The 17314-nt window shown below is 39.2% G+C and overlaps 1 protein-coding gene across 1 annotated transcript in view; it reads right to left on the reverse strand.

Annotated features, from left to right (window-relative positions):
• snx4 (sorting nexin 4) overlaps positions 1 to 17314 on the reverse strand; it is a 54109-nt gene that overhangs the window by 26409 nt on the left and 10386 nt on the right. The window contains exons 3-5 of the mRNA XM_080199241.1: positions 12522 to 12660; positions 11240 to 11389; positions 10077 to 10124 (exon numbers count right to left, since the gene is read on the reverse strand). Coding sequence (XP_080055367.1) covers positions 10077 to 10124; positions 11240 to 11389; positions 12522 to 12660 — 337 coding nt within the window. The remainder of the gene's footprint in view (positions 1 to 10076; positions 10125 to 11239; positions 11390 to 12521; positions 12661 to 17314) is intronic.

Below are 17314 nucleotides of genomic sequence, written 5' to 3' on the forward strand. Positions count from 1 at the left end.
TGAATGGCCTCCTTGTGCCCTGTAGGATTCTTTGAACTTCAGCTCAGTCATTAAATTCAAGGCCAAGCTGCATACTTTACACCAGAGAGGAATGTTACCTGGATGCTTTGTACTAGGAGGCAGTCACATTACATTGGAATGGGTTTCCTGAAATGACCAGTGGGTAGGGGCAGGAGGGTATGACAGCTAGTGAGGCATGTCAAGGACCAGATCAGAATCTCCAAAGTATATTATGAAATCAGCCTAGACCTCAACTATTTTTGATTTTGGCATTAGTGTGAGCATAAGCTGCTTCACTTCAGGCATGATTCAATTGACCTACTAGGATGCTTCTATTAAAAGAAATCTTTCATCATCGTTAAACTGTATTGTAATTAATTAGCATAATGTTTACCAATTGAAATACTTAAGATACAATTCTGCTAGCCATCTCTATTAGTTCCAATTTAAACAGTGTTCCTCAGACACAAACTCCTCAGCACAAGAGTAAGGGCTGCTGCTCCCTACAAATCCAAACAGCAGCTGCCTGCTTTTACCTTGTGGCTAGTTCCTCCCATTGACAAGAGCACATCATGTGCTAATCAACTAATGAAAATTCAGGGACAACCCTAAAAACAAAACTGCATCAACTCACATTAAAATAAACCGATAATTAGGAGCAATTATTTTTCTGCATGTTCAGCAACTGGCCTGTGGGTTAGAGACAATTGGCAGTGCTGAAGTATTAAAAAAGTTCTCCCCCCACAAGAAACATTTCTTTAAAACGCACAGTTCACATCTCTCCCCTACTCTCCCCCCCAAACTTAAGTGATCAATATGCAAAGTTGGCTTCATTTTTCAGAACCTCACTATTAGAGCTCCAAAATCTAAAATATACAATATAATAGTCCAGTCCTTCTCTTCCACTGAAGATTCCTTCTAATAAAATCATAAGACATCTGCAATCATGTTTTCTCTTCTTCTTGACACTGCTTTTTTCAGCTGCTTCCTCTTTTCAAAAGCCTTCAGTCCTTGATCACAAGTCACAAGCTGAACTTCATTGCTATCGTTATAAAGTAGTTCCTGTAATATCCCTGGAGCTAGGCAGGATCAGAAGGATAAAATCTTAGACTGAACTGGATTTCCAATCTCCTTTGTGGAGTCTAAAGAGTTTGACTGAGTCTTGAAATGTCAAAATGAAGTAATTTTTTTCACAAGGTTGAGTTGGCTGCTCAGACTGTCAGACAACCTGTTTGTTTGCTTTCTCAACTGTGTTCAAGGCCATCCAGAAAGGTCACTATGTCCCTTCCCTTGTTAACCAGCCTTAGTTCTACCGTCAGACAATCCATCTCCACTTTGTTGAGAAATGATAGACTTTTTTCAGTGTATCTAGCATCCGAGTGTACACTGTTCTTTTCCAAGGTAACTGATTAATGCCTTTGTTCATTCTCATCATTTTCAGCATCAATTTATTGTAATTACAAGTTTAGTGATCATTGTGGTAGTTATGCTGTTGTGAAAATCATAAATTACTCAAACACCAGCTGTGAACAACACTTTGTATCCATGTCTATGCAAGCTGTATCAAGTTGTTTTGAATTATGGTATAGTTTCAAACATTTGCTTCAAATTGTTGTCCTTTTATTATTTGCAGCAGTAATACTTTTGCTCCTCAATCTTCATCTCAAGATCACACGACTGTTGATTTATCTACATTCTTCAGATCATAAGCTGTTTTTAACAGTCCTACAGTTTATGCAGTTAATTTCAACAGGTTCCAATTAGTCAACTTTTCTTGCATCTGCCTCTGCACTTGCACACTTTCCTTGCTCCTCCCATCATTGCCCAGTAACTGGTTCTCTTTTTAAACCTTCCCCAGTTTTACGCTGCACTCATCTGCCTCCACTATGAGGTGTGCAACAATCCACCAACTCTCTCAAAGTGTTTGACTGAGATTGCAGCATCTCATTAAACAAATGTCAGCCTCTCCTGAATCTGTGCCAACTTGGGTGGATTAAGTTTACGAATATTGCTCATTTTCTACATCACACAACTACTTTAGTACTTCCCAGTTTATCCCCACATACATCTCCAAAAGATTTAATAACTCAGATCATTGATTTTTCTCTGGAAGATGCTCAGTAATTTATCTTAATAAATTCAATCTAATTTGAGGAATGTCAAATTCAGAATCATCTGGATTTATTTCTTCATCAGGTTGCAACAACCAACATATTCTTCTGTTTTTATTTCACTATCAAAATGTCATGATCATAGTCACATTGAGGTTTCCTTCTCCCAAGCGGTGAGTGAATTACAATTAGTAATTCACTTCACTCAATTTTCTTTGATTTGATAAGGCCTGCTAATCCTCACTTTCACCTACCACTGATGGTAATACTAAAGATTTGATCTGCTTTTTTTCATCTCATGCTGTGCCACTTAAATGCTACCTAGCCAACTCACCCGCTCAAGTTAATGTCTCCCTAAAGTTTAAAAAGTCCAAAACTATAGGCTCAGAATGCAGACCCAGTTTCTCTTTAAGTGGTCCTCTTACTTCATGACAAACTTAATTCAGATTGCAAAGTACAAATGGGTTTCCTTTATCCCAATCCTCTGCACAATCCTGTCTACAGGCCCTCAACATGGCTTAGTTTAACATCACCATTTCAATGCTGTGATTCTGGAGGTACATGTTGCTTTAATCACAACCTATAAGATAAAATTTGATCCTTGATATGATTATATTTCCATATCTAGTTGTTAAATTAAGCAGGATTAGGAGGGAGCTGCAGGACACTGATTGGGAGGGACTGTTAGCTGGAAAGTCCACAGTTGGCAAGTGGGAAGCTTTTAAGGGTAAAATGAAACGGTTGCAGGGGAGGTATGTTCTGGTTAAGCGGAAGGATGGGAAAGGTAGGATTAGAGAGCCGTGGATTACAGGGGGTATTGAAGACTTGGTCAGGAAGAAGAGGGAGGCGTATGTTAGGTCGAAACGACTGGGTACAGAGAGTGCGCTGGAGGAATATAGAGAGAGTAGGAGGGAGCTAAAAAGGGGAATTAGAAGGGCGAAGAGAGGGCATGAAATGGCTTTCGCTGGTAGGATCAAGGAAAATCCAAAAGGCATTTTATTCCTATATTAGAGGCAAGAGAGTAGTTAGAGGGAAAATTGGTCCTCTTAGGGACAAGAGTGGAGAGTTATGTATTGAGTCGGAGGGAATGGGGGAGCTCCTGAATGAATGAATACTTTGCGTCGGTATTCACGAAGGAGGGGGGTTCGGAATCGTGCGGTCTCTTGGAGGGAGCGGAGGATCAGTTGCAGGAGATATCTATTACGAGGGAGGAAGTGCTAGGGCTTTTAGGTAGCGTAAGGACGGATAAAGCTCCGGGGCCTGATGGTATTTATCCCAGGCTGCTTAGGGAAGTGAAAGATGAAATTGCTGGGCCTCTGGCGCAAATCTTTGTCTCTTCTTTGGACACAGGTGAGGTCCCAGAGGGCTGGAGGGTAGCAAATGTGGTACCGCTGTTCAAAAAAGGTAGTAGGGATAACCCTGGAAATTATAGACCGGTGAGTTTGACATCAGTGGTGGGGAAATTAATGGAAAAATACTTAGGGGTAGGATGTATGAGCATTTGGAGCGTTGCGATCTGATTAGGGATACGCAACATGGCTTTGTTAGAGGGAGGTCTTGCCTTATGAATCTGGTGGAATTCTTGGAGGTGACTAAAACGGTTGACGATGGGAGAGCCATTGATGTCATCTATATGGGTTTCAGTAAGGCGTTTGACAAAGTTCCTCATGGTAGGCTGGTAGAAAAGGTTAAGGCGCATGGGATACGAGGCCAGGTAGCTAGGTGGATTGAGAACTGGCTGGGTAATAGGAGACAGAGGGTAGTTGTGGAGGGGACCTTGTTGGGCTGGAGGCCAGTGACCAGTGGTGTGCCGCAGGGCTCAGTACTGGGACCTCTCCTCTTTGTAGTATACATAAATGACTTGGAAGAGAGTGTAGGTGGTGTGATCAGCAAGTTTGCTGATGACACCAAGATGGCAGGTACTGAACTGGATTGTCAGGTGATACAACAGGATATAGATAGGTTGGTGCATTGGGCAGATAGGTGGCAGATGGAATTTAATCCTGACAAATGCGAGGTGATGCATTTTGGAAGGAATAATGCAGAGAGGAGCTATGTGATAAAAGGTAGACAGATTAGGAGTATAGACATACAGAGGGACCTGGGAGTGCAGGTTCACAAATCCATGAAGGTTGCGTCACAAGTGGAGAAGGTTGTTAGGAAGGCGTATGGAATGTTAGCCTTTATAGGAAGGGGGATAGAGTATAAAGCTGCCGTCTAATGCTTCAGTTGTACAGAACGTTGGTTAGACTGCATTTGGAGTACTGCATCCAGTTCTGGTCACCTTACTACCGGAAGGACGTGGAGTCTCTGGAAAGGGTGCAGAGGAGGTTTACCAGGATGTTGCCTGGCATGGAGGGGGCTGAGTTACGAGGAAAGGTTAGAGAAACTGGGACTTTTCTCCTTGGAAAGACAGAGATTGAGGGGGGACATGATAGAGGTATACAAGATACTGAAGGGAATAGATAGAGTTAATAGTGAGAGACTGCTCCCTAGACTGGGTACAAACACGAGAGGTCATGATTTAAGTGTGAGGGGGAGAGGTATAATTTGGAAGTGAGAGGAAGGTTCTTTACGCAGAGAGTTGTGGGGGTATGGAACGCGCTACCGAGTAGGGTGGTGGAGGCAGGAACGTTGGACTCGTTTAAGGTTCAGTTAGATAGACACATGAGTGAAACGAGGATGGAGGGTTATGGTAGGGGCTATTAAATAAGGTTAGAACCTCGGGAGACACCAGAAAAGCAGGCTTGTAAGATTAACGTTTTTGTCTTTTTATTCTGCAGGTGGAGGTCCACCTCGTGTCAAACGAGGGGCATGCACACGGTGGGTCGTGCGTGGGCTGCTCTTGGAAGTTCCGGGAGTGGCCTAGTACTTTGTGTCGGTGTGTGTGCTTGATCCTGGACTGGTAGACGGGTGCCGCAACAGCTCGGTGACTAGCACTGCTAGCTGTGCAGATACATGGATTTGGGCCTGTGCCTGTGGGAGTTTGCGCATTCTCCCTGTGGTTGCATAGGTTTCCTCCCACACCCCAAAGATGCGCTCTTAGGCTGATTGGTTTTACCAAATTGACACTATTCTCCCCTGAATCTGGCTAAGTTAGGGGTTCCATTCGTAGACATGCAGGGTAGAATAGGTGTAGGGTGATGTGGCGGCACGGGCTCGTTGGGCCGAAGGGCCTGTTTCCCGTGCTGGGTTGTTCTTTGTTTTAACTCCTCTACAATCCTTTTAGCTGTAATATTATGCCATGGAATGGCCTCCAGAAACCTAGTAGGCACATCTATAGGCTCATTTGTAATCAAAGTAGGATGAAATATACAAGAAACAACACTGGGTGCTTGTGATAAAGGATTAGCAGTAATAATGAGTGACTTTAATCCACATAAATTGGAAAGAAATCAGACTGCAGTTGGAGACTGGATAAGGAGTTTATTGAATGCCTGTGACGTAGTTGCTCAGAACAGCACATTATAGGACCAACTAGGGAGGAGGTCACATTAATTTGTATTGTGTAATGCAATAGGATTAATGGCCTCACCTCTAGGTACTAGCAACCATAATGATGGTATACAATACAATTAAATTTACATCCAGTTTGAAAGGGAGAATAGGAGATCCCACACTAGTATTTTAAATATAAATAAGGACAACTATATAATGTTAAAGTGGAGCTAGTGGAAGTGAACTGATATAGACTATAGGATAGATCAAGAGAAGCAGTGGGAAACAGATATTTCTGAATACTCAGCTAGTATAATCCTAAAGAAAATTCTAAGGGAGGAACAACCATCTATGGTTAATAGTTAGAGAAAGCATTACTTGTGGAAAAGTCATAGTTGTGCAAAGATGAGTGGCAGGTCAAAGGGTTGGACAGCATATAAAAACACATTATAACTAGACGATTAAGAGAAATTAGAACTACAAGGAAGCTAGCTAGAAGTGAAAAAAATGGATGGGAGAAAGTAGACCGATGATCCTTTGGAGTGACAATGGGAGTTAATAGTAGATAAGGAAATGGCAAATGAAATGAACACCTTTTTGCTCTTCTTCCCTATAGAGGATAAAAAACATTCAGCAATAGCTGTAAATCGGGAGGTGGAAGAGAGGGATGAACTTGGTGAAATTACAAACATCCAGGAAGTGTTACTGAGAAAGCTGATTGCCAACAAGCATCCAGATCCAGATGGGCATTAGCTTAAAGATCTAGAGATAGTAGATACTAGTGTTAGTGTAAATTTTCCAAAGTTCTCTAGATTCCGAAAAGTAGCAAAGTTAACCTCTCTATTCAGGGATGGATGGAGGCAGAGAGCAGGAATATCTGTTGTGAGGAAGGTGTTAGAATTCATCATTGAGGTTATAGCAGGGTACTTAGAGTAAAGTTAATCAGGAAGAGATAGCATGGTTCTCTGATCAGAAAATTAACCAATTTATTAGCATCCATTGAAGAGGTAACATGTGCCAGAGGGGAGCCTATAGATACTGGATTCCCGAAGGTGCTGGATAAGGTGCCACACCGGTTATTACAAAAAATGAGAGCTCATGGTGCAAAAGAAGGTTGGCTGGCAAGATGTGAAAGATGATTGGAGTTCTGCTAGGGGCTCAACATTTTATGTCAATGACTTAGATGAGAGAAGCAGGCATGGTAGCTACATTTTCAAACTATGCAATGATAGGCAAGTTATATTGTAAAGATGACAATAGTATGCAGATGTGGGTTGAGGGGGTAAGAGTCTGGCTGATGGAGTATAATGTGGGAATTATTCACTTGGCATTAAAATGGTGAGTACCACAAACAGAACAGCTGCAGAATTTGCAGCACAGAGGAATCTAGGTATTCTAGGGCACATGGGTTCAGCATGTAATTAAGGCAGCTAAATGGAACATCATTTGAGAGGAATTGAACAAAGGATGCTATGCTTCAGTTATATAGGGCATTTATGCGACCACATCTTGAACATTATGGGCAGTTTTGGTCCCCTTATTTAAGAAGGTAAATGTGTTGGAAGCAGTTCAGAGGAGGTTTACTAGACTGATACTAGGGATGAGCAGTTGTCTTAGTTTGGCCTTGTCTCTACTGAAGTTTAGAGAAGTGAGGGTGACTCAACTGAAGTAAACAAGATTCAAAATAGTCTTGACAAGCTGGTCATGGAAAGAACATTCTCTTGTGGACCAACCCAGAAGTCACAAGTACTCTTGTAAGACAGGATAAGGAGAATTTTCCTGAGGGTTGTGTGACTTTGAAACACTGCCTCAGGTGGTGAAAGCAGGGTCATTGAAGGTAGATGGGGAAGCTAAGGCTATCGTGATAGATGGTAATGTGAACTTGACAGAACAGATCCACAAGGATCTGTGAATGGCAGAGTAGAGCTGAGGTGCCAGATGGCCTCCTTCTGCTTCATGTTTGTATATATGAGAACTAGTGCAGCAGTTTGGATGTCCCACTGCAGTAGCCATTTGACAATTATATAATGGTTTAACAAAAAAAAAGCAAGATTTAAAATTATACCTGATCCCCAGAAAGAACTCAATGACGAGTAAATACTACACCATTGTAAATTAAAACAACTATTTTACTGAAAGTAATCAGGTGTCACAGTAAGTTTTGGGTTGTTGCTCCTGATCATGATCTAGTACAATTCTTTTGGAATGTGTATGACAAATGGTAACAAGATCAGGCATGACTAATGACCCAGTGATGTAGTCTATTGACATCTAACTCTAAACTCATACATGAAGCACACAGATGCTGGAGAGCTGCCAACAGTTGAAATACCAAGTGCATACACATTAAAGTGATGCAAGTGTTCAGCTTCATAGGCATAATCAGTTGCTCAAGGATCAGTTCAAAACAGATCATTTGCCACCACGTCATCCCCTGCTCACCTTGCCCCATCTCAGCATCCTACAACTACAGCATACTTGCAATTCAATTTTCTACCTTTAAAATCGGCTCTTAAAACATTAAACACTTCAAGAATATCAAGTTCTTTGATATACTGAACAATACAGTAGAACTCTGCTGAATTTTTTTTTAAAAAGGATAGGCTATATATTGAACAACCCAGGACAAGAAGATGCAGAGTGAAATAGATGAATTAAATCACAGGAAATAGCAAGGTGTGACAAGCTTGGCTATCATATAGGAAGGGAGACAAGAGTAAGCAAGCATATTGAAGGTTTAGCAGGAAGAAACCTCACATGGCTGCAGTGATTCTTCATGGTTGTTCTACCATATCCATCAGATGGTTTAGAGACCAACTTTTTCAAAAATAAAACCATTCTATTCTTGAGAAATAGTTACACCAACAGAATATTAGTTGATTTCTTGAGTATTAACATTGGGCTTTTAACAATGAAACTAAGCTGCTTTGGAAGTAATTAACCAAAATCTTGGATTTTCCTAGAAATGTTTAATCCAGGTACAGAAAGAAGAGCAGATGAGAATCTTAATACACTCCTCTCAAAAGATGAGACTCATTCAACTGAAGATTAATGTGCTGGATGGCTTCATAAGGAACTGTCTTCCAGCCTCACCCAAGAGTTACAGACTTTCCAGATAATCTATTGGACTCAATTTCAAAAAACGTAACCTAACAAAGGCAATGCAAGCAGAGCCCCAAAAATCAGACATTACAAGTATGCAAACTGAACAGATTTCAAAAGCGCTGTGTACTAGAAGATTCAAAATAGCATCTTTGAAGTTCATGATATCAAGTTTGACCAATGCAGTGCTTTGAATCTAAGACAAAAGGAGCTCTTATTCTTGAGGGCAAGTGACAAAGGCCAGAGCCCCAATGCAAGTTAAGCAAGTACATCGCATCATTTGCCAAGCATAAATTGAACACAAATGGAAGTTTTGAAACCAAGCAGCAAGGGACACTTCTGGCAAAAGATAACACAATTGCAAGTAAGCTGTGCTCTTGGCACTCGGTTAACCATGAAGGTGGTAGAGTGTTCAGATTTTTGAATGCCCAAATGATAGATGACATTATTTAGGATTTAAAAATGCATACTTATGTCTCACTTGGCTCAGCTGCAAAGGCAAGTAAATGCAGTTGATGGACTGCACTGGGATATGGTGTATATCTGTTCTTTAAATTAGGAGATAATATGCTAGTCTCATTTGATGACTAGTGCGGCACACAACACTGACAAGGCATGTTTAAAAAAAGGTGTGATTAACAACTGATTATTTTTCTTTACATCAGAGAGTGTGACTGCTTTGATGTATTATTGAGAGTTTAGCTGTAAAGGACCCAGACAAACAAGGAATTAGATTTCTGATAATTAAAAATATTTTTGGTTATGCATAATTCAGTAAGACAAACCTGAAGTCACCTTCAACAGGTGAAAAAGGCAATGCTGTACTCTAAATATTTAAAATGCACACAGACTGGCTGGACATAAAAGGTGGGGCATTTTCTATTAATTATTTGCCACCTTATGGAGAAACAAAATCATTCCTTACAATAAGAGGTACAGAAATGCCATCTGTACTAAGTCAGATGGTAAAAAGGCATGTGGTGTAGAGATTAGTAATGAAGACCTCATAATGAGGGGAACAGTCACCCGAATACTTACTACAAATTTGGCTCAGTGCAAATTGTGCACCTTTTTCATGCTTTGGTCAAAAATGCCCAAATGGATATGGAACTTTCTAGTTCAGGAAATTGTTTATTCCAGCAGGCACTAAATGGTCCATCCTAATCAGGAATTTAATTTCTTCCAGAGAAGCCATACTGGAATAGTTTTCTTAAATTCCAACCAGGGAATCTCAATGCACTCAGATTTGAGCTTGATGTAGTTTCCTCACTGCTGAAAAGTGTAGATGTTTAAGTTCTACTTAAATTAAAATTTAGTTATCTTTGCATGGCTTTGAAGGATGCAACGTTATTCCCCACCTTCACTTTAAAACATGAAATATCAAATTAGTACAGCTCAAAAATCAGATCAAGAAGTGCATTTTACCTTAGCTTGGAATCCTGACTCATTTGCTGCTTCTTTCCAGCCATTTTCCTAATAAAAATTAAACAGCAAACAGTAAATATGCAGCTTCCAAAATGCCAGTGTATCATAGAAAATGATTAGTGCTGAAGAAAAACAGGACATGCTATTGAAGTTTTTTATCTTGCAGTCATCAGGACAGATTTGCAAGAATACCAATTTTAAAGTGGACAACTTTTGCAGCATAAGTATGAGTATAATTCATTGTTCTGGTTAGGGTTAATATTTTTGCAAATCTGCCCTGATGAGTAGCTTTGACAGCATGTCTTTCTCTTCAGTAGTTGTTACTTTTACAAAGTAATTGGCACTTACAGGCTCAGTTTTATTTTTAACTATCAGTAGATACTGGGAGCTGCAGAATTATTTTGTAAACTTTTGTGGGTATCTCTAAATAGTATTATGGCTTTTTTTGGTATTTTTAAAAAGTGTACAGAAAAAAAAACTGAAAATAACCCAGTAGTTTCAATCTTACAAGTTTGCAAATACTCAGGTTCTGAAAGAAAGAAAATTAAAGTGAAATAATTTGCACAATAATAATGGAAAATGAAGCTGTCAGCCATTGACGCAATTATAGTTTGGATTCTATAAGATTCTGTTAAAACCTGTTTTCTTTAGTACATTGGGCAAAGTCTTGAACCCATAGGAGCATATGGCAGGCAGTTCATGGAAGCAAACTTACTGACAAGTCAAATAGATAATTCCTGTTAATGTTTGTATCCTTTGCTTGAGTTTTAGTGGTGGTGGCAGTGGCGGCCGCAGCAGCAAGCAATCACAGGAAAGAAAATATATCCACAAAACAGGAACAACAAAATGAAATATTGATAGTCCGCACTTGAAATTGACTTAACTTTTACATCCATTTCATGACTGGTCTATGCCAAAAGCAAGTGTTGCATGCACAAATTATAAAATGATATGCCTCATGAGCAGCACAGCAATCAGGCAAAGATCTCAGTCATTTGCTCAACAATATTTTACTATATATTGAACTTCTTCAGCTCTGCTTCTTTAAAAATATATGGTTTCATGCTCTTAAACCTTCCCCACAAAGTTTAACTAACTGCATTTCACAATTAAGGATACTCAAAATGCAAAGAGTTTAAAAAAGAGGAGCAAACTTCTGATACCTGTGTTAAAAATAAATAGAAAATTGGGTCACAAGAGAGAGTAGAATGTGAAGCAACACGCAACAAAAAATTTTCAAGACCAATCCTTCGTCGTTCAACAAAGTCAGGATCCATGTTATCAGCAGATAATTTATGCCAAACAAATTCTGCCTGCAGGAACGAAGAAAGGACATGTTATTCAAGTTGTACTCATTATGGAAGGATGTTGAGTCTATCCTAGGTTGATATCAGATGAGACAATAGCCTAGTGGTATTACCACTAGACCACTAATCAAGAAACTCAGCTAACGTTCTGGGGACTGGGGTTCAAATCCCATCACAGCAAATGATGGATTTGAATTGAATAAAAAAGGTATCTGGAATTAAGAGTCCACTGATGACCATGAAACCATTCTCAATTGTTGAAAAATCTATCTGGTTCACTGATGTCCTTTAGGGAAGGAAATCTGCTGTCCTTACCTTGTCTGGCCTACATGCGACTCCAGAGCCACAGCAATGTTGTTGGCTCTCAACTGCCCTCCAAGAGCAACTAGGAGTGGGCAATAAATGCTGACCAGTGATGCCCATGTCCCACAAATGAAAAAGGGAAAAAAAGCAGTTCTCAACCTTGAAAAAGGTTGAGGAATTAAGACAGGGTTATCGCAAGATTAAAATCAGGTTCAGCAAGTCCAACAACGACTGATTGTTTCATATCAAGCCCAATCCAAAAACTGGGGCATTCCTTGTGTACAATTCCATACTCTAAATTTGTTTCCATTGTTCCAGAGACATGTCCTGCAAACTTGTGGCCAAAGCCAAAGAATGGCTATCCGGCACTTGGATATTTAATTCTCTATTATGACAACATTGAGAATTTAATCTTCTGTAATGACTGCTGCTGCGAGGTTGACTCCATTAAATTAAGAATTTGAATTTTAGTTCTTAACAAGATCCACTTAATAAAATGAAGACCTGAATTGGGAAGAGACGCCTGGTAGCTACTTTCTTAAAAAGACTACTTTTGTCTATGCAAAACGCCAGACCATCTTTTGGTTTCCTAAAAGACTGTCCTCTGTAGACATGGTCTCTCCCTTGCTAGAGATGGGATGGAACATATTCCTAAAAATTTGAGAAAATTTCTGTAGAAGCCTTGGATATCCTTCATGCAAGGTACAGAATACTAAAGTGTTCAAGGAAAGCCCGTCTCTATTTGTCTAATGCGTACTTATTGTGCAAGTGTACAAATTTCTCTATGGATTGGGAAGGAGGAACATGGATTGGTTTCAACATTAAAATTACTCACTCTCTTTTCAGGCAAAGGTGGTACTACTATACAAGGATATGTAACAACTAAATAGTTCCTCAACAATTCAAATTCACTGTATCTTCTCCAAAGGGAATCCGGCACAGAACCATCTTCTTCATTTTGGGAGTCTTGTGGCCTACATACAAGAACAAAAACAGAATCAAGTAAAACAAAGATGTCAAAACATTAATCTCTGGGAGAACTTAAAATTCAACTTTCATCCTGTAATAGATTTAACCTCATGTTTTAGTTGCGCTACCATCAGACATTTTTAACACAAGTTGAAGGATCATTTAACCCAACAAATCTACAGTCTGACAGCAAAAGAGTGTACCTAGTCATTCAGGGAAAGGGAAATTATTTAATTTGTGCAGAAGCTTACTAAAGAGAGAGAATTTAAAAATCATTCTATGTTAACGTTGTGAACTTAAAATTCTCACATGCATCCTTTAGTACCTTTAGGCATCAAATTTGATGAATTTTTTCAAAAAATATATCCAATCACTTGGATAGTACGATTTAAAAAAAATTAACTACCATCAGCAGCAACATAATGGATAAAAATAAACTAATCATGATGGACAAAATAAACTTTCATCTTTGGTCAATAGATTGTTGACCATATTTCAAACAGAGCTTCAATTTTCAGCACTACACAGCTCATGCAACAAATAACTGTTTAATCTGACTAAGAATTTTACAAAAAATGGTTTCAATGATCTAATCATGTAATAGGGCTTCTCTGCCATCCAATTTCAATCACATTGCAGAAACAGCTGCTATTCTGCTTTGCTTTTTCCAGTTTGAAATGCTAGAGGACAATTTGTAATAATTTTTATATTTCTAGCTCTCTGCATTTTAACAACAATGACTAAGTAAGAATATTGATAAACACTTGGCAAAAGGTCAGTGCTTTGAGGTGCTCAAATATTTCAGTCTGAAATCATACCCACAAACACTTCACACACCTATTCAATGTGCAAAAGTGACTGTTAAACAAAACACATGGGCACACTAATGGTTACTAAACTAGTTATTTAACAAGTCACCAGCTTCTATTAACCTCATACTGACCTGATTTGAACTCTTGCACAATTTCAATGCACAAATTAAAAAGGAATCTTCACCTATTTAACAACTTTCCAAAATTAACAATGTTAAAAATAAAATAATGCATACATCCTCAAAAAAAAACTGCTGTAACAGTGCTATATAGTGAGGGACTAATATTATCTCAACTTTATGCTACAATGTGAAGGGAGGGAAGAAAAGTTAACATAAGAACATAAAAACAAAAAAAAGGAGCAGGAGTAGGCCATCTAGCCCTTCAAGCCTGCCCGCCATTCAATAAGATCATGGCTGATCTGATTGTGGTTCTGTTCCACTTACCCGCCTGCTCTCCATAACCCTTAATTCCCATATTGGTCAAAAATCTCTGACTTAACACATTTAACATGCATGTAATATGAAAAATATTGGCACATGTCTGCAAGTATGTATTGCTGCCATACCCTTAGGAGATGCCAGGGGGAGGGGGAGGCACATTGTTGAACTAAGTTAATTTAACAGCTGAGCACTTAAATTCCTGAAACAGGAAGTGAATCAGACATTATTCTCAGAGCTGGTTAGAATTGCATTTTGAAATTAAATCAGAGACAGGGGAGGAGGAAGAGGGATGCCAGACCAAAAAAAGTAGGCACAAGTTCAAATGTACATGCATGCAATATTGCATTTTTTAATCTTTCCCAAATTTGACAAATTATACTTTGCTCCAGGTTTGCAAGCCAACCATCCAAATGCCAGTGACTACCACCCAAGAGCATTTACTGTATTCTGTTAACAGCCATCTTTGCTTTAAAACCATAGTGCACCAAATGCAAATAAAACGTTAAGTTAGAAATATCATTGTCTCAATGAGATTGAGATTATGGGATATTAAATACAAAAAAGTAATGTGCAGTTTATGCAACAACATTAGATCTAACGATAGGCTAACAAACTACATTCTGGAAATTGGAGAATCATAGTAAGAGTACAGCAAAATAAGGGCCAAAACAAAATGTAATTGAACCCTTTTTCTTACTTTTGATTCTTTTCACCAATTGAAAGAGTGGTTATGGAAATATTCATTAAAAATTCAGGGGTGAACAATTACATTTTTGTCCACCTGTAAAAGTAGTCAGAACAAAAAAGGGGAAGCTGGAAGAAGTAGAAGTAGTAATGAAAGAGTCAGAAAAAATGGACAAGTATATAGGCCCAATTAAAACTGGCACCAGAGAAATGAGCCACGATTTCACATTTTTTCCTATGGTATTTGAATCCTTCAACATCTATTTGTCTGCATCAAATCACCTTCATAATCTTGAACTTTTATCCACAATCACAGAAGGGTTAAGTCAATAAAAATGCCAAAGGCACCTCAGGCTTTCCAACTGTTTCTTGTATTTTCAACACAATACATCACATCAACCAATTTCCAAGTGCAATTTTCAATACACGTTAGTCTAGAAGTTAGAGACTGCTTTTTATTTTTTTTAAAAAAGACTTGGACATTTGAGTAGCCCAATTAGAAAAACGAGATAAATTGATCTAGGGTTGAGAAAGTTTGGAAATTAAGACTTAAAAAAGTTTTGGAACTACAATAAAGAGTCAGACACTTCATACTGGCTTTGCAGCCTGAAGAGCAAATAAACTTGAAATGACAGCTTTGCCATTAACCACATTGCTATGTAAACAGTGCAACAATAAGTTAAAATTTAAGACATTTGTGCAATATGCAACACAACCTTCACATCCTACAAGAAACAAGTCAAAGAGAAAAATTGTTATTTTTGATGCACAGAGTCTTATTCTGTTTTCTTCTTAGATGTAGGGCTGGATTTGCCAATCATGTCTGTTCCCACCCTGCTGCCAGCATGAATTTGGCATTTATCCAAAACTCCATTCACTGCAGCAGCACTCAAGAATCCCTGCTGCTGGCATGGTCTGAAGTTTGTGATAATCCTTAAATAGCATTAAGATATTTCCATTTGTAAACAATAAAGAAAGTGATAGCAGGTCTATATAGCAAATAGCATGAAAAAAATGGCAATAGCAGAGCCACACTGTATTGGGGAGCCAAATAGCAAAGCAAGGAGCCATGAAGCCCATCTTTTAAGAACATAAGAACATAAGAAATAGGAGCAGGAGTAGGCCATCTAGCCCTTCGAGCCTGCCCCGCCATTCAATAAGATCATGGCTGATCTGTTGTGGCTCAGTTCCACTTTCCCGCCCTCTCCCCATAACCCTTAATCCCCTCTCTTATCAAGAACCCATCAACCCGCTTCTTAAAAATATTTAGCGAGGCAGCCTCCACCACTTCAACGGGCAGAGAATTCCAGAGATTCACCACCCTTTGAGTGAAGAAGTTCCTCCTCAACTCCGTTCTAAACCGCCTCCCCTTTATCTTGAGGCTGTGCCCCCTAGTCCTACTGTCTTTTTTGAGCGGGAAGAGTCTCTCCACCTCTATCCTATCCATCCCATTCATCATCTTATACGTCTCAATGAGATCTCCCCTCATTCTTCTAAACTCTAACGAGTACAAGCCTAGTTTATTCAGCCTCTCCTCATAGCTCAATCCCCTCAACTCCGGTATCTTTTATCTCTTGCCCTGTGAAGTTTTACCTCCATAAATATTTACCTAACTTTTTTAATGTTACTATTACACTTTAAGTTTGTGGAATCACAATCTTGATCTGTAGAAGGTTTCTCAAGTTACACCTATTCTTTTTCAATTCATGTCCTAAGAAACAGTTTAGTGACTGACAGATCAATAACCACTGGTTCTCTCAAAACTATTAGTCACAATTGAGCATTTTTATAAAATCTCCTCCTAATTGATTTTGCTCACATTGGCCATTCAGCCTTCTCTAGGCAGTTCATGCAGTGGTCCTTCAGATACCGTTCCAGTAATCCTCTTCCACTTTTTCTCCAAGGCCTTGACATCCTCTAAAGCATGGTATGCAGAATCATATGCAATATTCTTGCCAAGTGCCAGTGCTTTCTAAAAATTTATTCATCAGGCTGCAACTTCCTCAGTGATGATCAGCATCAGATTGACTCTCCATGCCCAATTTTCTTCCAAACCAATCTTCAGGTTCAGGCAGCACAGCTCATCCCAGTGTCACGCTAAAGTAAGGCACAGTCCCTCCTGTTATTAAAGCATCAGACTGCACTGGGTGTTGGCAGTCACTGGTGGAATCAGAAATTGGGAAATGCAAATTGATGAATATCACAGGGGGGAGTCAGGCAGGAACAGGGAGAAGGAGAAACCTGTCAGAACCATAAGTATTCTATTATATTCCATTTTTGACATTTCCCAATGCAGAGCAACTACTGTGCAATCCTTACCTGTGAAGTTCCAAGAGGGGCTCACCAGCACATCATTGTGGTACCCTCCCCCAACCCCTCATACCAATGCTGGGGAGCTGGAAGTTACAACCTGTTGCTTTTATAGTCAATGATTTTAGAATGAAGCCAAGGATCCCTTTTTTTAAATATAAAAAACTGTTCAATTTCTTTTCTCACCTTCAAATAAAATGCAACCCCCAGATCTCTACTCTTGCATCCTTTCAAAGGAGGATTGTTTAAATTATATTGTCTCTCATTTTTATCATTTCATACCTTTCTGCATTAAATCTGTCATGTGTCTGCCAATTTCATTAGCCCATGTCTTCCTGAAGTCTGTTGTTATCTTCTTCACTGCTCACTACACTTACTTTGCATCATTTTCAAACTTTGAAATTATGCCC

The sequence above is a fragment of the Carcharhinus amblyrhynchos genome, chromosome 11, assembly GCF_965287045.1.
Source record: "Carcharhinus amblyrhynchos chromosome 11, sCarAmb.v2.hapA, whole genome shotgun sequence".
NCBI lineage: Eukaryota > Metazoa > Chordata > Chondrichthyes > Carcharhiniformes > Carcharhinidae > Carcharhinus > Carcharhinus amblyrhynchos.